Source organism: Lonchura striata, chromosome 16 (assembly GCF_050655825.1).
Source record: "Lonchura striata isolate lonStrDom1 chromosome 16, ASM5065582v1, whole genome shotgun sequence".
Lineage (NCBI taxonomy): Eukaryota > Metazoa > Chordata > Aves > Passeriformes > Estrildidae > Lonchura > Lonchura striata.
The window spans coordinates 5,204,928-5,227,059 of NC_140718.1; the positions used below are offsets into that span (position 1 = coordinate 5,204,928).

Genomic DNA, 22,132 nt, shown 5'->3' on the forward strand with positions numbered 1-22,132 from the left:
TCGATGAGTGGGCGTGGCCTCGGCGCCGCGCAGCCAATCAGCGCCGCGCCCCCGCGGTTGCCATGACAACGCGCTGCCGCCGCTGATTGGCTCTCCCCCTCCGACCAATCAGCGCCGCGCTCTCCCGCCGGGGCGCTCCGCGCCATTTTGCGGCAGGGCGGGAAAGCCGCGGTGGGCGTGGCCTGGCTTGACTGGCAGGCCGCGGAGCGCGCGGGGGGGGTGGGCGTGGCCAGCGGCGCCCCGCCCAATCAGCGCCCGCCGCGGGCGCGCCGCGCCCAATCAGCGCCCGCCCGCCGGCCACGCCCACCGGCCCCGCCGAAGCCCCGCCCACCTCCCCCATCCCTCCGCTCGCCCCCTCCCCCCCCCGAGCCCCCCGCCCCTCCCCCACCGCCCCTCCCCCACCGCAGCCCCCTCCCCTCCCCCTCCCCTCCCCTCCCCCGCCCCGCCGCGGCTCCGGTCGCGATTCGGTCGCGACAGGGCCGGGATGGACCCCGCGAGCTGGAGCAGCTTCATCTTCCAGGTGGGGGAGGGGCGGGGGGAGGGGAGGCCGGAGCGGGAGGGGGAGGGGGGAGGGGCCGGGGGGTGGGGGAGGGGGGAGGGAGGCTCGGACTGGGAGCACTGGGAGGGACTGGGAGGGACTGGGAGGGACTGGGGGGTGGGGGCGGGGGAGGAGGGGTGGACTGGGAGCACTGGGGGATGGTACTGGTGATACTGGGAGCACTGGGGGATGGTACTGGGAGCACTGGGAGCACTGGGATATGGTACTGGTGGGACTGGGAACACTGGGGGATGGTACTGGGAGCACTGGGAGCACTGGGGGATGGTACTGGGAGCACTGGGAGCTCTTACTGGGAGCACTGGGGATGGTACTGGTGATACTGGGAGCACTGGGAGTGATGGGGACACTGGTGTGGCTTTATACTGGGAGCACTGGGAGCTGGTACTGGGAGCACTGGGAGCGACGAGGACACCAGCGTGGCTTTATACTGGGAGCACTGGGAGGGACTGGGAGGGACTGGGAGGGACTGGGGGGTGGGGGCGGGGGAGGAGGGGTGGACTGGGAGCACTGGGGGATGGTACTGGTGGGACTGGGAGCACTGGGGGATGGTACTGGGAGCACTGGGAGCACTGGGGGATGGTACTGGGAGCACTGGGGGATGGTACTGGTGATACTGGGAGCACTGGGAGATGGTACTGGGAGCACTGGGGGATGGTACTGGTGATACTGGGAGCACTGGGGGATGGTACTGGGAGCACTGGGATATGGTACTGGTGGGACTGGGAGCACTGGGGGATGGTACTGGTGGGACTGGGAGCACTGGGGGATGGTACTGGTTATACTGGGAGCACTGGGGGATGGTACTGGGAGCACTGGGAGCTCTTACTGGGAGCACTGGGGATGGTACTGGTGATACTGGGAGCACTGGGAGTGATGGGGACACTGGTGTGGCTTTATACTGGGAGCACTGGGAGCTGTTACTGGTGTTACTGGGAGCACTGGGAGCGACGGGGACACCAGTGTGGCTTTATACTGGGAGCACTGGGAGGGACTGGAAGGGACTGGGAGGGACTGGGGGGGTGGGGGCGGGGGAGGAGGGGTGGACTGGGAACACTGGGGGATGGTACTGGGAGCACTGGGGGATGGTACTGGGAGCACTGGGAGCACTGGGAGCGATGGGGACACCGGCGTGACTTTATACTGGGAGCACTGGGAGCTGTTACTGGGAGCACTGGGAGCGATGGGGACACTGGTGTCGCTGTGTACTGGTGGTACTGGGAGCTGTTACTGGTGATACTGGGAGCACTGGGAGTGCTGGGGGATGTTACTGGGAGCACCTGTGGCACTGGGGGGGCGGTTACTGGTGTTACTGGGAGCTGTGACTGGTGGCACTCAGAGGGACTGGGAGCCATGGAGACACCGGTGTGGCTCTATACTGGGAGCACTGGGAGCTCTTACTGGTGTTACTGGGAGCACTGGGAGTGATGGGGACACCGGTGCTGGCTTTATACTGGGAGCACTGGGAGGGACTGGGAGCACTGGGAGGGACTGGGGGGTGGGGGCGGGGGAGGAGGGGTGGACTGGGAGCCCTGGGGGATGGTACTGGTGATACTGGGAGCACTGGGAGCACTGGGAGCTGTTACTGGGAGCACTGGGGGATGGTACTGGTGATACTGGGAGCACTGGGAGCACTGGGAGTGATGGGGACACTGGTGTCGCTTTATACTGGGAGCACTGGGAGCTGTTACTGGTGTTACTGGGAGCACTGGGAGCGATGGGGACACCAGTGTGGCTTTATACTGGGAGCACTGGGAGCGACGGGGACACCAGCGTGGCTTTATACTGGGAGCACTGGGAGGGACTGGGGGGTGGGGGCGGGGGAGGAGGGGTGGACTGGGAGCCCTGGGGGATGGTACTGGTGATACTGGGAGCACTGGGAGATGGTACTGGGAACACTGGGAGCACTGGGAGCTGTTACTGGGAGCACTGGGAGCACTGGGAGTGATGGGGACATTGGTGTGGCTTTATACTGGGAGCACTGGGAGCTGTTACTGGTGGTACTGGTGATACTGGGAGCACTGGGAGTGACGGGGACACCGGTGTCGCTCTGTACTGGGAACACTGGGAGCACTGGGAGCTGTTACTGGGAGCACTGGGAGCACTGGGAGTGATGGGGACATTGGTGTGGCTTTATACTGGGAGCACTGGGAGCTGTTACTGGTGTTACTGGGAGCACTGGGAGCGATGGGGACACCAGCGTGGCTTTATACTGGGAGCACTGGGAGGGACTGGAAGGGACTGGGGGGGTGGGGGCGGGGGAGGAGGGGTGGACTGGGAGCCCTGGGGGATGGTACTGGTGATACTGGGAGCACTGGGAGATGGTACTGGTGATACTGGGAGCACTGGGAGATGGTACTGGTGATACTGGGAGCACTGGGGGATGGTACTGGGAGCACTGGGGGATGGTACTGGTGATACTGGGAGCACTGGGAGATGGTACTGGTGATACTGGGAGCACTGGGGGATGGTACTGGGAGCACTGGGGGATGGTACTGGGAGCACTGGGAGCACTGGGGGATGGTACTGGGAGCACTGGGAGCACTGGGGGATGGTACTGGTGATACTGGGAGCACTGGGAGATGGTACTGGTGATACTGGGAGCACTGGGGGATGGTACTGGGAGCACTGGGGGATGGTACTGGGAGCACTGGGAGCACTGGGAGCGATGGGGACACCGGCGTGACTTTATACTGGGAGCACTGGGAGCTGTTACTGGGAGCACTGGGAGCGATGGGGACACTGGTGTCGCTGTGTACTGGTGGTACTGGGAGCTGTTACTGGTGATACTGGGAGCACTGGGAGCGCTGGGGGATGTTACTGGGAGCACCTGTGGCACTGGGGGGGCGGTTACTGGTGTTACTGGGAGCTGTGACTGGTGGCACTGGGAGGGACTGGGAGCCATGGAGACACCAGTGTGGCTCTATACTGGGAGCACTGGGAGCTCTTACTGGTGTTACTGGGAGCACTGGGAGCCGTGGGGTCACTGGTCTGGCTTTATACTGGGAGCACTGGGAGCTGTTACTGGTGTTACTGGTGTCACTGGGAGCCGTTACTGGTGTTACTGGTGTTACTGGTGTCACTGGGAGCCGTTACTGGTGTTACTGGTGTCACTGGGAGCCGTTACTGGGAGCTGTTACTGGTGGTACTGGTGTTACTGGTGTCACTGGGAGCCGTTACTGGTGTTACTGGTGTCACTGGGAGCCGTTACTGGTGTTACTGGGAGCACTGGGGGTGGCACTGGGGACACCGCCTTGGCTCCCGTTACTGGTGTGACTGGTCCATACTGGTTTTACTGGTCCGTTACTGGTGTGCCTGGTCCATACTGGTTTTACTGGTCTGTTACCAGCCCATACTGGTCCATACTGGTTTTACTGGTCCGTTACTGGTGTGCCTGGTCCATACTGGTTTTACTGGTCTGTTACCAGCCCATACTGGTCCATACTGGTTTTACTGGTCTGTTACCAGCCCATACTGGTCCATACTGGTCTGTCCTGGGTTTACTGGTCCCTACTGGTCTAAACTGGTCCATACTGGTTTATACTGGTCCATACTGGCCCATACCAGTCTAAACTGGTCCATACTGGTTTATATCATTCTTTACTGGTCCATACCGGTTTATACTGGTCCAAACTGGCCTACAGTGAACCATACTGGTTCATTCTGGTCTGTACTGGTTTATACTGGTCCATAGTGACCCACACCAGTCCAAACTGGTTTATACTGGTCCATACTGGTCTGAAGTGACCCATACCAGTCTAAACCAGCCCACACCAGTTTATACTGGTTTATACTGGTCTGTAGTGACCCATACTGGTCTGTACTGGTTTATACTGGCCCATAGTAACCCACACACCAGTCCAAACTGGTTTATACTGGTCTGTAGTGACCCACACCAATCCAAACCGGTTTATACTGGTCCATACTGGTCCATAGTGACCCACACACCAGCCCAAACTGGTTTATACTGGTCCATACTGGTCCGTAGTGGCCCATACCAGTCTAAACCAGTCCACCCCACCAGTTCATACTGGTTTATACTGGTCCAGACCCCCCCAGACCGGCTCATACTGGTTTATACTGGTCCAGACCACCCCAAACCGGCTCGTACTGGTTTATACTGGTCCAGACCCCCCCAAGCCAGTTCATACTGGTTTATACTGGTCCAGACCAATCCAATCCGGTTCATACTGGTTTATACTGGTCCAGACCCCCCCCCCAAACCGGCTCATACTGGTTTATAGTGGTCCAAACCCCCCCCAAACTGGTTCATACTGGTTTATAGTGGTCCAGACCCCCCCCAAACCGGTTCATACTGGTTTATACTGGTCCAGACCAATCCAATCCGGTTCATACTGGTTTATAGTGGTCCAGACCCCCCCAAACCGGTTCATACTGGTTTATACTGGTCCAGACCACCCCAAACCGGCTCATACTGGTTTATACTGGTGCAGACCCCCCCCAAACCGGTTCATACTGGTTTATACTGGTCCCCCTCTCTCTCCCCTCCCCCCCCAGGCCGCCCCTCCCCCTCCCCCCTCCCCCTCCCCCCTCCCTGTCGACCTCCTGCCCCTCCCCCCTCCCCCTCCCACCCCGGACCCTCCCCCCGCCCCTCCCCCTCCCACCATCGACCCCTCCCCCCTCAAACCCCTTCCCCCGCCCGAGGCCGCGCCCGCCGCCGTGACGTCACCGCTGACGTCACCGCTGACGTCACCGCTGACGTCACCGCTGACGTCACCGCCGCCGCGCAAGAAGGGCGCGCCGCACGTCTGCGGCCTCTGCGCCAAGGAGTTCAAGAACGGCTACAACCTGCGGCGCCACCAGGCCACCCACGGCAACGCCGGCGCCGCCGCGGCGCCGAGACGCGGCCACGAGCCCCGCCCCTCCCCCACCCCGCCGCCCCTCCCCCGCCAAGAGCCGGCGGGAGAAAACGACCAATCGGCGGCGGCGGCGGCGCCGAAACGCGCGTCGGCGGCGGCGTCGAGGAAGAGCCACGCGTGCGACACGTGCGGGAAGGCGTTCCGCGACGTCTACCACCTGAAGCGGCACCGGCTGTCGCACACGGACGAGCGGCCATTCCAGTGCCCCGTGTGCCAGCAGCGCTTCAAGCGCAAGGACCGCATGGCGGCCCACGTGCGCTCCCACCAGGGCCACGCGCACAAGCCCTACGCCTGCGGGCACTGCGGCAAGAGCTTCTCCAGGTGGGTGGTCGTTGGGTCATGGTTGGGTCATGGTTGGGTCTTGGTGGGGTTTGGGGTCATCGTTGGGTCTTGGTCGTGGAGGGTCTTGGTCATGGTTGGGTCATGGTGGTCGTTGGGTCATGGTTGGGTCATGGTTGGGTCATGGTTGGGTCTTGGTCATGGTTGGGTTTGGGGTCATGGTTGGGTCATGGTGGTCATTGGGTCATGGTGGGTCTTGCTCATGGTTGGGTTTGGGGTCATTGTTGGGTCATGGTGGTCATTGGGTCATGGTGGGTCTTGGTTGGGTTATTGTTGGGTCATTGTTGGGTCATGGTGGTCATTGGGTCATGGTGGGTCTTGGTCATGGTTGGGTTTGGGGTCATTGTTGGGTCATGGTGGTCGTTGGGTCATGATGGTTCATGGTGGTCATTGGGTCTTGGTCATGGTGGTCATTGGGTCATGGTTGGGTCATGGTTGGGTCATGGTGGGTCTTGGTCATGGTTGGGTTTGGGGTCATCGTTGGGTCATTGTTGGGTCATGGTTGGGTCATGGTGGTCATTGGGTCATGGTGGGTCTTGGTCATGGTTGGGTTTGGGGTCATTGTTGGGTCATGGCGGTCGTTGGGTCATGGTGGGTCTTGGTTGGGTTATTGTTGGGTCATGGTTGGGTCATGGTGGTCATTGGGTCATGGTTGGGTCTTGGTCATGGTTGGGTTTGGGGTCATTGTTGGGTCATGGTGGTCGTTGGGTCATGGTTGGGTCTTGGTCATGGTTGGGTTTGGGGTCATTGTTGGGTCATGGCGGTCGTTGGGTCATGGTGGGTCTTAGTTGGGTTATTGTTGGGTCATGGTTGGGTCATGGTGGTCATTGGGTCATGGTTGGGTCATGGGTGGGTCTTGGTGGGGTTTGGGGTCATCGTTGGGTCTTGGTCGTGGAGGGTCTTGGTCATGGTTGGGTCATGGTGGTCGTTGGGTCATGGTTGGGTCATGGTGGTAATTGGGTCATGGTGGGTCTTGGTCATGGTTGGGTTTGGGGTCATTGTTGGGTCATGGTGGTTGTTGGGTCATGGTGGGTCTTGGTGGGGTTTGGGGTCATCGTTGGGTTGTGGTCATGGTGGTCATTGGGTCATGGTTGGATCATGGCGGTCACTCTTTGGTCACTCATTGGTCACTCATTGGTCACTCTGGTCACTCATTGGTCACCCATTGGTCACTCAGGGTCACTCTGGTCACTCATTGGTCACTCATTGGTCACTCAGGGTCACTCATTGGTCACTCATTGGTCACTCAGGGTCACTCATTGGTCACTCATTGGTCACTCATTGGTCACTCTGGTCACTCAGGGGTCACTCAGGGTCACTCAGGGTCACTCAGGGTCACTCATTGGTCACTCTGGTCACTCTGGTCACTCATGGTCACTCTGGTCACTCTGGTCACTCTGGTCACTCATGGTCACTCAGGGTCACTCATTGGTCACTCATTGGTCACTCAGGGTCACTCAGTGGTCACTCTGGTCACTCTGGTCACTCTGGTCACTCATTGGTCACTCTGGTCACTCCTCAGGCCGGACCACCTCAACAGCCACGTCCGGCAGGTTCACTCCACCGAGCGGCCGTTCAAGTGCCAGGTGAGCAATGACCCCTGACCTCTGACCTTTGCCCTCTGACCCCTGACCACACCCACTGACCACACCCACTGACCTCTTGACTCCCCAAGTGACCCCTGACTGACTCCCTGACCCCTGAGTGGCCCCTTGACCCCCCGAGTGACCCCTTGACCCCTCAACTGACCCCTGGACCCTCCAAGTGACCCCTGAATGACCCTTTGACCGCCCCTAAACGACTTTTTAACCCTTCAAATACACTTTTGACTGCCCAAATGACCCCTGGCTGACCTCTTGACCCCCCAAATGACCCCTGGCTGACCCCTTGACCCCCCGAGTGACCCCTTGACCCCTCGACTGACCCCTGGACCCTCCAAGTGACCCCAAACCACCCCTGAATGACCCTTTGACCGCCCCTAAAGGACTTTTTAACCCTTCAAATGCCCTTTTGACTGCCCAAATGACCCCTGGCTGACCTCTTGACCCCCTGAATGACCCCCGTGTGACCCCTGACTGACCCCTTGACCCCTGACTGACCCCTGCACCCTCCAAGTGACCCCAAACCACCCCTGAATGACCCTTTGACCACCCAAACCACCCCTAAAGGACTTTTTAACCCCTCAAATGCCCTTTTGACTGCCCAAATGACCCCTGGCTGACCCCTTGACCCCTGACTGACCCCTTGATCCCCTGAGTGGCCCCTTGACCCCTGACTGACCTCTTGACCCTCCAAATGACCCCTGGATGACCCTTTGACCGCCCAAACCACCCCTAAAGGACTTTTTAACCCTTGAAACGCCCTTTTGACTGCCCAAATGACCCTCAAATGACCCCTGACCCCCCAAATGACCCCTGACTGACCCCCGACTGACCCCTGACTGACCCCTTGACCCCTCGACTGATCCCTGGACCCTCCAAGTGACCCCTGAGTGACCCCAAACCACCCCTGGATGACCCTTTGACCACCCAAACCATCCATGAATGACTTTTTAACCCTTCAAATGCCCTTTTGACTGCCCAAATGACCCCTGGCTGACCCCTGACCCCCCGAATGACCCCCATGTGACCCCTGACTGACCCCTTGACCCCTCGACTGACCTCTGGACTTTCCAAGTGACCCCTGAATGACCCTTTGACCGCCCCTAAAGGACTTTTTAACCCCTCAAATGACCTTTTGACTGCCCAAATGACCCCTGGCTGACCTCTTGACCCCCCAAATGACCCCTGACTGACCCCTTGACCCCCCGAATGACCCCCATGTGACCCCTCGACTGAGCTCTTGACCCTCCAAGTGACCCCTAAATGACCCCAAACCACCCCTGAATGACCCTTTGACCGCCCCTAAAGGACTTTTTAACCCTTCAAATGCCCTTTTGACTGCCCAAATGACCCCCGAATGACCCTCAAATGACCCCTGACCCCCCGAGTGACCCCGGGCTGACCCTGGAGTGACCCCTTGACCCCTCAACTGACCCCTGGACTTTCCAAGTGACCCCTGAATGACCCTTTGACCACCCAAACCACCCCTAAAGGACTTTTTAACCCTTCAAATGCCCTTTTGACTGCCCAAATGACCCCTGGCTGACCACTGACCCCCCAAATGACCCCGGACTGACCCCTGACTGACCCCTGACTGACCCCTTGACCCCTCGACTGACCCCTGGACCGTCCAAGTGACAAGTGACCCCTGAATGACCCTTTGACCGCCCCTAAATGACTTTTTAACCCTTCAAATGCCCTTTTGACTGCCCAAATGACCCCCGAATGACCCTCAAATGACCCCTGACCCCCCGAGTGACCCCGGGCTGACCCTGGAGTGACCCCTTGACCCCTCGACTGACCCCTGGACTCTCCAAGTGACCCCTGAATGACCCTTTGACCACCCAAACCACCCCTAAAGGACTTTTTAACCCTTCAAATGCCCTTTTGACTGCCCAAATGACCCCTGGCTGACCCTTGACCCCCCAAATGACCCCGGACTGACCCCTGAGTGACCCCTTGACCCCTCGACTGACCCCTGGACCCTCCAAGTGACCCCAAACCACCCCTGAATGACCCTTTGACCGCCCCTAAAGGACTTTTTAACCCTTCAAATGCCCTTTTGACTGCCCAAATGACCCCTGGCTGACCTCTTGACCCCCTGAATGACCCCCGTGTGACCCCTGACTGACCCCTTGACCCCTGACTGACCCCTGGACCCTCCAAGTGACCCCAAACCACCCCTGAATGACCCTTTGACCACCCAAACCACCCCTAAAGGACTTTTTAACCCTTGAAATGCCCTTTTGACTGCCCAAATGACCCCCGAATGACCCTCAAATGACCCCTGACCCCCCGAATGAGCCCTGACTGACCCCTGAGTGACCCCTTGACCCCTTGACTGACCCCTGGACCCTCCAAACCACCCCTGAATGACCCTTTGACCACCCAAACCACCCCTAAAGGACTTTTTAACCCTTGAAATGCCCTTTTGACTGCCCAAATGACCCCTGGCTGACCCCTTGACCCCCCGAGTGACCCCTTGACCCCTCGACTGACCCCTGCACCCTCCAAGTGACCCCAGACTGACCCTTTGACCGCCCCTAAATGACTTTTTAACCCTTCAAATGCCCTTTTGACTGCCCAAATGACCCCCGAATGACCCTCAAATGACCCCTGACCCCCCGAATGACCCCGGACTGACCCCGGAGTGACCCCTTGACCCCTCGACTGACCCCTGGACCCTCCAAGTGACCCCTGAGTGACCCCAAACCACCCCTGGATGACCCTTTGACCACCCAAACCATCCATGAATGACTTTTTAACCCTTCAAATGCCCTTTTGACTGCCCAAATGACCCCTGGCTGACCCTTGACCCCCCAAATGACCCCAGACTGACCCCTGAGTGACCCCTTGACCCCTGACTGACCCCTGGACCCTCCAAGTGACCCCTGAATGACCCTTTGACTATCCTAAACGACTTTTTAACCCCCCAAATGCCCTTTTGACTGCCCAAATGACCCCTGGCTGACCTCTTGACCCCCCAAATGACCCCGGACTGACCCCTTGACCCCCCGAGTGACCCCTTGACCCCTCGACTGACCCCTGCACCCTCCAAGTGACCCCAAACCACCCCTGAATGACCCTTTGACCGCCCAAACCACCCCTAAAGGACTTTTTAACCCTTCAAATGCCCTTTTGACTGCCCAAATGACCCCCGAATGACCCTCAAATGACCCCTGACCCCCCGAGCGACCCCGGCGTGACCCCGGCGTGACCCCGGCGTGACCCCGCAGCGGTGCGAGGCGGCGTTCGCCACGCGGGACCGGCTGCGGGCGCACGCGGCGCGCCACGAGGACAAGGTGCCGTGCCACGTCTGCGGGAAGCTGCTGAGCGCCGCCTACGTCGGCGACCACCTGCGGGTGCACGGCCCCGCCCCCCGGCCAGGTGGGGGCAGGGGTCAGCCGGGGGTCACCCAGGGGTCACTCAGGGGTCACTCAGGGGTCACTCGGGGTCACTCATTGGTCACTCAGTGGTCACTCGGGGGGGGAAACTGAGGAAGGGTTTGCGGCCAGTAGGGGGCGGGAGAGAGCGGAGGGGGCGTGGCCAAAGGGGATGGGGTCAGGGGTCACTCGGGTCATCCAGGGGTCACTCATTGGTCACTCATTGGTCACTCATTGGTCACTCATTGGTCACTCATTGGTCACTCAGTGGTCACTCGGGGGGGAAACTGAGGAAGGGTTTGCGGCCAGTAGGGGGCGGGAGAGAGCGGAGGGGGCGTGGCCAAAGGGGATGGGGGCGGGGACAAAGGGGGTGGGGTCAGGGGTCACTCAGGGGTCACTCATTGGTCACTCAGGGGTCACTCATTGGTCACTCAGGGTCACTCATTGGTCACTCAGGGGTCACTCATTGGTCACTCAGGTCACTCATTGGTCACTCATTGGTCACTCAGGGGTCACTCATTGGTCACTCAGGTCACTCATTGGTCACTCAGGTCACTCATTGGTCACTCATTGGTCACTCAGGGGTCACTCAGGGGTCACTCAGGGTCACTCAGGATCACTCATTGGTCACTCATTGGTCACTCATTGGTCACTCATTGGTCACTCATTGGTCACTCAGTGGTCACTCGGGGGGGAAACTGAGGAAGGGTTTGCGGCCAGTAGGGGGCGGGAGAGAGCGGAGGGGGCGTGGCCAAAGGGGATGGGGGCGTGGCTAATGGGGGTGGGGTCAGTGGTCACTCAGGGTCACTCATTGGTCACTCAGGGTCGCTCATTGGTCACTCATTGGTCACTCAGTGGTCAGTGGTCACTCAGTGGTCACTCAGGGTCACTCAGGGTCACTCATTGGTCACTCGGGGGGGAAACTGAGGCAGGGTTTGCGGCCAGTAGGGGGCGCTGGGGAGCGGAGGGGGCGTGGCCAAAGGGGGCGTGGTCAGTGGGGGAGGGGCCTGAGGGGTTGGGGAGGGGCTAAAGGGGTGGGGGAGGGGCTAAAGGGGTGGGGGAGGGGCTAAAAGGGTGGGGGAGGGGCTAAAGGGGTGGGGGAGGGGCTAAAGGGGTGGGGGAGGGGCTAAAAGGGTGGGGGAGGGGCTAAAGGGGTGGGGGAGGGGCTAAAGGGGTGGGGGAGGGGCTAAAGGGGTGGAGGAGGGGCTAAAAGGGGAGGGGCTAAATGGGGGAGGGGCTAAAAAGGGAGGGGCTAAAGGAGTGGGGGAGGGGCTAATGGGTGGGGGAGGGGCTAAAGGGGGAGGGGCTGAAGGGGTGGGGGAGGGGCTGAAGGGGTGGGGGAGGGGCTAAAGGGGTGGGGGAGGGGCTAAAAGGGTGGGGGAGGGGCTAAAGGGGGAGGGGCTTTCCATGTGGGGGAGGGGCCGCCCTTTGACCCCTCCCCTCCCCCCCGCAGGTTCCGGCTGCCCCTCCCCCGCCCCCGCCCCTCCCCCACCCCCGGGCGGGGCCCCCGGGGGCAGCCAGGGCTGGTGAGGCCCCTCCCCCACCCCGGACACGCCCTCCCCCCGAACTCCGGCACCGACCAATAAAAACCCAGCCCAAAAAAAAGGCCACGCCCACTTTGTGCGACGGCGGCGCGGGATTGGCTGGGGAGGGGGCGGGCGGCGATGACGTCACGACCACGCCCGGGGGAGAAAATTCCCGGGAATTCCAGGCGAAAAATCGGGAATTCCGGGCGAAAAATTCCAATTTTCGACCCCAAATTGTGAATTTTTCCACCCAAAATCTTCATTTCTTCCACCCAAAATTGACGTTTCCGGCCGAATTTAGGATTTTTTTTTTTTTGTCCTTTGTGTGGTTTTTTAACCCAAAATTGTGAATTTTTTTTTTGCCCCAAAATTTGAATTTCGCACCCCAAGTCGAAGTGTTCGGACCCAAAATTCCAAATTTTTTACGGCGGGTTGAAATTTTTGAACCGAAATTTTCTGTTTTTTTGACCCAAAATTGACACTTTGAACCAAAATTGGGATTTTTTTTCACCCCGATTTTTGGGGGTTTTTGACACCAAAAAGCCAAATTTTGGCCCGAATTTCAGATTTTTTTTTGACCCAAATTTGGAATTTATCACAAAAAAATTCGGACAATTTCTATTTTTTTGCCCAGCATTGACATTTTTCATTCAAAATTTACTTTTTTTTTGCCCAAAATTCAGAATTTTTTATGCCAAACTGGGAAATCCTGACCCCAAATGGAGAAATTTTGACTGAAAATCAGGACTTTTGACCCAAAAATTGAAATGTTTTCCTCAAACTGAGAATTTTTTCCCCAAAATTGAGAAACTCAGCCTAAAATTCATATTTAATCTCCCAAAATTAACAATTTTTGTCTACAAAGTGAGAATTCGTCACCCCAAATATGGAATTTTCCACCCCAAATTCAAAATTTTCTCCAAAAAAGGGAAATTTTTACCCCAATTTGATTTTTTCCCAAAATTCACCAAAATTTCACCACCCAAACCACTTTTAATTCCCTTAAAAACACAAATTTTCCACAAAACCCCCAAAATATTTTTATTTCCTGCCTAAAATCCATTTTTTTCTTTAAAAATTGGATTTCCCCCCCCAAAATCCCATTTTTCCCCTCAAAACTTCACTTTTTTTCATAAAATTCAATTTTTCCCAAAAATTCCATTTTTTTCTCCAAAATGTCACCTTTTTTCCCCTAAATTCCATTTTTCCCACAAAAAATTTCCATTTTTCTTCTAAAATTCAAATTTTTTCCCCCAAAATTCCATTTTTCCAAAAAAAACTCTGTTTTTCCTCCTGAAATTTCCAGATTTTTCAACAAAATCCCATTTTTCCCCAAAAATTGCAATTTTTTTCTCCTCGAATTTTCACATTTCTCATAAAATTCCAATTTCCCCCATAAAAATTTCCATTTTTTCTCCTCAAAACGTCGGATTTTTCCCAAAATTTCCTTTTCCCCCCATTTTTAAAACCCCGGAATTTTCCTCTCCTCGAATCCGTCGGAATTTCCCCAAATTTTCGGGTTTTTCCCCCAATTTTTCGTCGTTTTTCCTCCCCAAATTCCCGAATTTCCACCCCAAAATCTTTCGGTGCTCCAGCCGTGGTCAGCGGTCACTCATTGGTCACTCGGTGGTCACTCAGTGGTCACTCCATGGTCACTCCATGATCACTCAGTGGTCAGTGGTCACTCTGTGGTCACTCTGTGGTCACTCAGTGGTCACTCATTGGTCACTCGGTGGTCACTCAGTGGTCAGTGGTCACTCCGTGGTCACTCGGTGGTCACTCAGTGGTCAGTGGTCACTCCGTGGTCACTCCATGATCACTCAGTGGTCAGTGGTCACTCATTGGTCACTCGGTGGTCACTCAGGGAGGTCGATGGTCACTCCAGGATGATGATGACCACTGGTCACTCACTGGTCATTGTGGTCACTCCATGGTCACTCAGGAAGGTCGATGGTCACTCTGTGGTCACTGGTCACTCACTGGTCACTCCGTCAGGCTGATGGTCACTCCATAGACACTGATCTCTCAGTGGTCACTTGGAGGTCATTCAGGGAGGCTGATGGTCACTCAGCGGTCAGTGGTCACTCAGGGGTCAATCAGGGTCACTCTGGGAGGCTGATGGTCACTCAATGGTCACTCAGGGAGGCCGATGGTCACTCAGGGAGGCCGATGGTCACTCAGGGAGGCCGATGGTCACTCAGGGAGGTCGATGGTCACTCAGGGAGGTCGATGGTCACTCAGGAAGGCCAATGGTCACTCAGGGAGGCCGATGGTCACTCAGGGGTCACTCAGTGGTCAGTGGTCACTTGGGGTCACTCGGGCAGGTCGAAGACCAGCTTGTCGCCGCCGTCCAGGGAAGGTCAATGGTCACTCAGAGAGGCTGATGGTCACTCAATGGTCACTCAGGGAGGTCGATGGTCACTCAGGGAGGCCAATGGTAACTCAGGGGTCACTCAGAAAAGGCCGATGGTCACTCAATGGTCACTCAGGGAGGCCGACGGTCACTCAGGGATCACACAGGGAAGGTTGATGGTCACTCAGGGAGGCCGATGGTCACTCAATGGTCACTCAGGGAGGCCGATAGTCACTCAGGGAGGCCGATGGTCACTCAATGGTCACTCAGGGAGGCCGATGGTCACTCAGGGATCACACAGGGAAGGTCGATGGTCACTCTGGGAGGCCGATGGTCACTCAGGGAGGCCGATGGTCACTCAGGGCAGGTCAATGGTCACTCAATGGTCACTCAGGGAGGTCGATGGTCACTCAATGGTCACTCAGGGATCACTCAGGGATCACTCAGGGCAGGTTGATGGTAACTCAGTGGTCATTCAGGGCAGGTCGATGGTCACTCAGGGGTCACTCAGAAAAGGCCGATGGTCATTCAGGGAGGTCGATGGTCACTCAATGGTCACTCAGGGAGGCCGACGGTCACTCAATGGTCACTCAGGGAGGCCGATGGTCACTCAGGAAGGTCGAGGGTCACTCAATGGTCACTCAGGGAAGGTCGATGGTCACTCAGGAAGGTCGAGGGTCACTCAATGGTCACTCAGGGAGGCCGACGGTCACTCAATGGTCACTCAGGGAAGGTCGATGGTCACTCAGGAAGGTCGAGGGTCACTCAATGGTCACTCAGGGAGGCCGATGGTCACTCAATGGTTACTCAGGGAGGTCGATGGTCACTCAGGGAGGCCGATGGTCACTCAGGGATCACTCAGGGATCACTCAGGGCAGGTCGATGGTCACTCAATGGTCACTCAGGGAGGTCGATGGTCACTCAATGGTCACTCAGGGGAAACCGATGGTCACTAAATGGTCACTCAGGGAAGGTTGATGGTCACTCAGGGGAAACCGATGGTCACTCAATGGTCACTCAGGGAGGCCGATGGTCACTCAGGGAGGCCGATGGTCACTCAATGGTCACTCAGGGAAGGTCGATGGTCACTCAGGGAGGCCGACGGTCACTCAATGGTTACTCAGGGAGGCCGATGGTCACTCAGAGGTCACTCAGGGAGGCCGATGGTCACTCAATGGTCACTCAGGGAAGGTCGATGGTCACTCAGGGAGGCCGACGGTCACTCAATGGTCACTCAGGGAAGGCCGATGGTCACTCAGGGAGGTCGATGGTCACTCAGGGAGGTCGATGGTCACTCAGTGGTCACTCAGGGAGGTTGATGGTCACTCAGGGAGGCTGACGGTCACTCAGGGTCACTCGGGGTCACTCGGGCAGGTCGATGACCAGCTCGTCGTCGCCGTCCAGGGGGTCGTCGCTGCCCTCGCCCTCGCCCTCGCCGCCCCCGGGGCCGCTCAGGAGCCGCCGGGGCAGCGTGGGCGGCACGGGGGGCGGGGCGGGGGGCGGGGCCAGCGCCGGGGGGAGGGGCGACCCGGGGCCACGCCCCCCGCCCAGCCCCGCCCCCGCCCCGCCCCCCGGCAGCGGCAGAGGGGGAGGGGCGGGAGGGGGCTGGGGGGGAGGGGAGGGGTCAGTGAGTGACCACTGAGTGACCACTGAGTGACCCCAGCTTGACCCCTCCTTATCCCGTGACCCCTCTGCCTTTAGCCCCGCCCCTCCGCCTTTAGCCCCGCCCCATTTCCCTTTAGCCCCGCCCCTTTTTCCTTTATCACTGCCCACTTTTCCTTAGCCCCGCCCCTTTCCATCTAGCCCCGCCCCTTTCCCTTTAACCACACCCCTATTCCCTTTAGCCCCGCCCTTTTCCCCTTTAGCCCCGCCCCTTACTGCTTTAGCCCCGCCCCTTTTCTGTGTCCCACCTCTTTTCCCGTTAGCCCCGCCCGTTTCCATGTTAGCCCCGCCCATTTTCCCATTAACCCCGTCCCTGTTCCCCTTTACACCGCCCATTTTCCATTTATCCATGCCCATTTTTCCATTAACACCGCTCTTTTAACCTTAGCCCCGCCCCTTTTCCATTAACCCCGCCCATTTTCCCTTAGCCCCGCCCCTTTTCCCATAATCACCGCCCTTTTGCCTTAGCCCTGCCCCTTTTCCATTAACCCCGCCCCTTTCCATGCAACCCTGCCCATTTTCCCTTCGCCCCGCCCCTTTAGCCCCGCCTTTTTTCCATTAGCCCCGCCCCTTTCCCATTAACTCCACGCCTTTTCCCCTTAACCCCGCCCATTTTCCCTTAACCCCGCCCCTTTCCATTCAACCCCGCCCATTTTCCCATTAGCCACGCCCATTTCCCCATTAACACCACCTTTCCATTTAATCCCGCCCCTTTTCCCCTTGACCCCGCCCATTTTCCCTTAGCCCCGCCCCCTTCCTTTTAACCCCGCCCCTTTTCCCTTAGCCCCGCCCCATTTCCTCTTAACCCCGCCTTTTTCCCTTAGCCACGCCCCCTTTCCGAAGCCCCGCCCCTTTCCCCTTAGTCCCGCCCCTTTCCCATTAACCCCGCCCCTTTCCATTTAACCCTGCCCATTTTCACGTAGTCCCGCCCATTTTTCCTTTAACTCCGCCCCTTTCCCATTTAGCCCCGCCCCTTTTCCCTTAGCCCTGCCCCTTTTCCGAAGCCCCGCCCCTTTTCCCTTAGCCCCACCCATTTCCCCTAAGCCCCGCCCCTTCCCTTTAGCCCCGCCCCTTTCCCATTAACCCCGCCCCTTCCCATTTAACCCTGCCCATTTTCACGTAGCTTCGCCCCATTTTCCCTTAGCCCCGCCCCTTTTCCCTTAGCCCCGCCCCTTCCCCTTAGCCCCGCCCTTTTCCCTTTAACCCCGCCCCTTTCCATTTAACCCTGCCCATTTTCACGTAGCCCCCGCCCCTTTCCCTTAGCCCCGCCCCTTTTCCCTTTAACCCCGCCCCTTCCCATTTAACCCCTTAGCCCCACCCATTTCCCCTAAGCCCCGCCCCTTGCCCATTAACCCCGCCCCTTTCCATTTAACCCTGTCCATTTTCCCTTAGCCCTGCCACTTTTCCCTTTAACCCCGCCCCCTTCCCCTTAGCCCCGCCCCTTCCCCTTAGCCCCGCCCCTTCCATTTAGCCCCGTCGCTTTCCATTTAACCCTGCCCATTTTCACGTAGCCCCGCCCCTTCCCCTTAGCCCCGCCCCTTTTCCCTTTAGCCCCGCCCCTTTTCCCTTTAACCCCGCCCCTTTTCCATTTAACCCCGCCCCATTTCCCATTAGCCCCGCCCCATTCCCCCTAAGCCCCGCCCCTTTTCCATTAGCCCCGCCCCTCACCTGCCCTCTCCGTGCGCCTTTGCTGCGGCGGGCGGGGCAGGGGCGTGGCCGGGCCCCGCCCTGTGGGGGGAGGGGGAAGGAGCCGTAGGGCGGAGACGCCATCTTGGAAAGGGGGAGGGGCCAGGTCAGGCCCCGCCCACTTCTGGGAAAAGGGGGCGGGGCTTACAAAAGGGGGAGGGGCACTCACCAGGTAGGGGGAGGGGCCAAAGCTGGAGGGGGGCGGGGTCGGAGAGCGGCGCCTGCGGGGGGGAGGGAAAAGTGTTGGCCACGCCCACCAACGGGGCGGCCATCTTGGATTTTGTCAGGCGTCGCGGCGGCCATCTTGAAATTGGGCCGCCATCTTGGGTTTTACCCACACGGTGGCAGCCATCTTGGGTTTTGAGCACCATGAGGGCAGCCATCTTGAAACTTGACTACCATGATGGCAGCCATCTTGAAATTTGACTACCATGATGGCGGCCATCTTGGATTTTCACCACCATGATGGCAGCCATCTTGGATTTTTACCACCATGGTGGTGGCCATCTTGGAATTTGACATCCATGATGGCGGCCATCTTGAAATTTGATTACCCTGATGGCGGCCATCTTGGAATTTGACTATCATGATGGCAGCCATCTTGGACTTTCACCACCATGGTGGCAGCCATCTTGAAATTCGACTGCCATAATGGTGGCCATCTTGAAATTTGACAGTCACGATGGTGCCCATCTTGGATTTGCACCCACATGATGGCAGCCATCTTGAAATTTGACTGCCATAATGGCAGCCATCTTAGATTTTCACCCACCTGGTGGCAGCCATCTTAAAATTTGGCCACCATAATGGAACCCATCTTGGAATTTGACCACCATGGCGGCGGCCATCTTGGATTTTTACCACCATGGGGGTGGCCATCTTGGAATTTGACATCCATGATGGCGGCCATCTTGAAATTTGATTACCCTGATGGCGGCCATCTTGGAATTTGACTACCATGATGGCAGCCATCTTGGACTTTCACCACCATGGTGGCAGCCATCTTGAAATTGGACTGCCATGATGGCAGCCATCTTGAAATTCGACTGCGATAATGGTGGCCATCTTGAAATTTGACATTCACGGTGGTGTCCATCTTGGATTTACACCCACGTGATGGCAGCCATCTTGAAATTTGACTGCCATAATGGCAGCCATCTTAGATTTTCACCCACCTGGTGGCAGCCATCTTAAAATTTGGCCACCATAATGGAACCCATCTTGGAATTTGGCCACCATGGTGGCGGCCATCTTGGATTTTTTACCGCCATGGTGGCAGCCATCTTGAAGCCACACCCACCTCAAGATCCGCCATTTTGAAACCCCACCATTTTGAAGCCACGCCCACCCCGACCGCCATCTTGGATTCCTTTAACCCCTTCCTGACCTCTTGGCGGGCGCCGGCTCCGCCCCCTTGGCGCCGTCGCCGTCGCTGTTGTCGGACGACGCCGTCGCCTCCGAGTCTGGGGAGGGGGAGGGGCCAATCAGGAGGTGGGGGAGGGGCGGGGCCAGCCCCGGGGTTGACCTTTGACCCCTCGGGGTTGACCTTTGACCCCCCCCGGAGGTACCTGAGGAATCATCGTCGACGTTTTCGTACTGGAGGAGCCGGTCCAAAAGGAAACTGAGGCAAAAAAGAGCAAAAATTTGGGGGTTTTGGCGGGGGGAAAGAAGGGGGGAAAAAATTTCCAATAAAACGGAAAAAATTTGGGATTTTGGGGGAAGAAAAGGAAAAAAAATTGAATAAAATGGGGTTTTAGGATTAAAAAAGTGAAAGGAATAAAAAGAAGAATGAAAATGAAAAATAGAAATAAAAATAAGAATACAAAAATAAAAATTAGGAAAAAATTGAAATAAGGAAAACGCAAAAATCAGAATATAAAAATAAAATACAAGCAGAAAATTGAAAGTAAAAAATATAAACCAAGATTAAAAATTCAAAATAAAAAAGAGAAATAAGGATAAAAAGTTGAAATTGCAAGACAAAAATTAAAATTGAAAATACAAAATAAATAAGTTTAAAAATTAAAAATTAAAATAAAAAATATAAACAAAGACAAAACATAAAAAAGAAAAATAAAGATTAAAAATTGAAATTAAAAGACAAAAATTATGAATAAACTCTAAAAACTGAAATGGAACAGATAAACAAAGATAAAAAATTAAAACGGGGAATTTAGAAAGACAATAATTTAAAATTTTATAAAGAGGGAATTTTGAGGCATGAAAAAATCTTAAAAATTTGGGAATTCCAAATAAAAACCTGATAAATTTAGAATTCTGGAAATAAAACGAAATTCTAAATTTTTTAAAATTTTTTTTTAAGTTTAAATTGGTAATTTTGGGGAGCTTTTTAAGGAATGTTTAGAATTCGACGAAAAAAAGGAATTTTTGGGGTGAATTTGGATGATTTTGGTACCTTTTGTCCCTGGAGACTTTCAGGAGTTTGCGCTGGGCCCTCCTCAGCTCCTCCTGGAAACATTCTTGCTCCTGGGGGAAATTTAATTTTTGACCCAAAATTTGGCTTTTTTCCCCTAAAATTCACATTTTTTTCCCCCGAAATTTAGCTTTTCCCCCCTGAAATCCACCTTTTTTTTCCCAAAAAAATTTTGGCTTTTTTTCCTCTCCAGAATTTCATTCTTGCCTCCAAAATCTACCTATTTTACACCAAAATTTTCTTTTTTTCCTCTCCAAAATTCACCTTTTCCCCCCCTATAATTTCACTTTATCCCTCCAAAATTCAACATTTTCCCCACCAAATTTGGCTTTTTTTCCCCTCCTAAATCCAACTTTCCCCCCCTCAAAATTTTCCCGCTAGAATTTTACTTTTTTCATGATAAAATTTACCATTTTTCCCTCAAAAATCCACTTTTTTCCCCCCAAAATTTATCCTTTTTTCCCTCCAAAGTCCCCTTTTACCCCCCAAATTTCAATCATTTTCCCCCATAAATTTCACTTATTTTCCTCAATAAATTTACCCTTTTCTCCCCAAAAAATTGGCTTTTTCCCTCTCCAAAATCCACCCTTTCCCCCCTAAAAATCCCAATTTTTTCCCCTAAAATTCTGCCTTTTTCCCCCTAAAATATCCCAAATTTTCCCCTTAAAAATCCCATTTTTTTCCCCTAAGAATGCCAATTTTTTCCCCTAAGAATGCCAATTTTTTCCCCTAAAAATCCCAATTTTTCCCTCTAAAAATCCCAATATTTTCCCATAAAAATCCCAATATTTTCCCCTTAAAAATCTCAAATTTCCCCCTTAACAATCCCAATTTTTCCCCCTAAAAAATCCTATTTTTTCCCCTAAAAATCCCAATATTTTCCCCTTAACAATCCCAAATTTCTCCCTTAACAAATCCCATTTTTTTCCCCTAAAAACCCCAATTTTCCCCTCTAAAAAACCCAATTTTCCCCCCTAAAAATCCCAATATTTACCCCTTAAAAATCCCAAATTTCCCCCTTAACAATCCCAATGTTTCCCCCAAAAACCCCAATTTTCCTCCCAAAAACCCCCAAATTTCCCCCAAAATTCCTCCCACACCCCAAAATCCCCCCAAACCCCCCCAAATTCCCCTTTTCCCCCCCAAAATTCCCATTTCCCCCCCAAAATTCAGATTTTCCCCCCAATACTTCGATCCCCCCACTCCCCTCACGCTCAAGCCCCGCCCCTTTCCCCTTCCCGCCCGTTAAGCCCCGCCCCTTCCCTTGGCCCCGCCCCTCACGTAGAGCAGCAGCTTCAGGCGCCGCTTCAGGGCCCGGCAGCGCCGTTTGTAGCCGCCGCCATCGCCCTCGCTCGCCCCGTTCATGGCGGACAAGCCCCGCCCTTCCCCTCGCCCCTCATTGGCTCTCCCCTTTCCCGCGCCGCCTCCTGATTGGTCCCCCCTCTGCCTCAACCCGCCGCGCGTTCCTTTTCCGGGTTCTTCCACCCCGCCTCCTCCTTCCTGCGATTGGTTCGAGCGTCACAAGGCGGCGACGTGATTGGGCGGCGCTGCTGTCAATCAAGCTCCCCCGCGCTGCGCGTTTGCCCCACCCCCTACCGCTTCTGATTGGTTGCTGCCGCTCCTAGCCGGCTTCTGATTGGTTGAAGTGGCTGCCGGTCACTCCCTCGAGGCTGAAACCGCTGCCGCTCAACCCCACCCCGCCCCTTAGTGGC

General features: G+C 56.0%; 2 protein-coding genes across 4 annotated transcripts; one reads left to right on the forward strand and one right to left on the reverse strand.

Annotated features, from left to right (window-relative positions):
- The first annotated feature begins 409 nt into the window (after positions 1 to 409).
- On the forward strand, positions 410 to 13,742 carry MAZ (MYC associated zinc finger protein). Of its 2 annotated transcripts, XM_077789531.2 has the most exons (5): positions 410 to 520; positions 5,075 to 5,757; positions 7,298 to 7,361; positions 10,613 to 10,763; positions 12,213 to 12,373. In XM_077789531.2, the coding sequence occupies exons 1-5, from the start codon at positions 485 to 487 to the stop codon at positions 12,287 to 12,289; spliced, it is 1,011 nt and encodes a 336-aa protein (XP_077645657.2). In that variant the 5' UTR covers positions 410 to 484; the 3' UTR covers positions 12,290 to 12,373. The 2 variants fall into 2 exon arrangements, with proteins under 2 accessions (XP_077645657.2, XP_085449698.1); XM_085593572.1 differs by lacking the exon at positions 10,613 to 10,763 and having other exon boundaries at positions 12,213 to 13,742.
- INO80E (INO80 complex subunit E) lies at positions 13,301 to 21,994 on the reverse strand. Of its 2 annotated transcripts, XM_085593573.1 has the most exons (8): positions 21,702 to 21,994; positions 20,403 to 20,473; positions 19,555 to 19,607; positions 19,374 to 19,449; positions 18,156 to 18,207; positions 17,969 to 18,070; positions 15,973 to 16,243; positions 13,301 to 14,695 (listed from the first exon to the last, which is right to left on the reverse strand). In XM_085593573.1, the coding sequence occupies exons 1-7, from the start codon at positions 21,783 to 21,785 to the stop codon at positions 16,001 to 16,003; spliced, it is 681 nt and encodes a 226-aa protein (XP_085449699.1). In that variant the 5' UTR covers positions 21,786 to 21,994; the 3' UTR covers positions 13,301 to 14,695; positions 15,973 to 16,000. The 2 variants fall into 2 exon arrangements, with proteins under 2 accessions (XP_085449699.1, XP_085449700.1); XM_085593574.1 differs by having other exon boundaries at positions 13,301 to 16,243; positions 17,969 to 18,028; positions 21,702 to 21,986.
- Between the last annotated feature and the right edge of the window lie 138 nt (positions 21,995 to 22,132).

Coding starts and splice junctions, on each gene's coding strand:
- MAZ (XM_085593572.1), top strand. CDS start 485: ATGGACCCCGCGAGCTGGAGCAGCTTCATCTTCCAG. Junction 521..5,074: donor GGAGCAGCTTCATCTTCCAG/GTGGGGGAGGGG, acceptor CTCCCCCCCCAG/GCCGCCCCTCCCCCTCCCCC. Junction 5,758..7,297: donor TGCGGCAAGAGCTTCTCCAG/GTGGGTGGTCGT, acceptor GTCACTCCTCAG/GCCGGACCACCTCAACAGCC.
- INO80E (XM_085593573.1), bottom strand. CDS start 21,785: ATGAACGGGGCGAGCGAGGGCGATGGCGGCGGCTACAAACGGCGCTGC. Junction 18,208..19,373: donor GAGCCGGCGCCCGCCAAGAG/GTCAGGAAGGGG, acceptor TCCCCCCCGCAG/GCGCCGCTCTCCGACCCCGC. Junction 16,244..17,968: donor AAGGCGCACGGAGAGGGCAG/GTGAGGGGCGGG, acceptor CCTCCCCCCCAG/CCCCCTCCCGCCCCTCCCCC.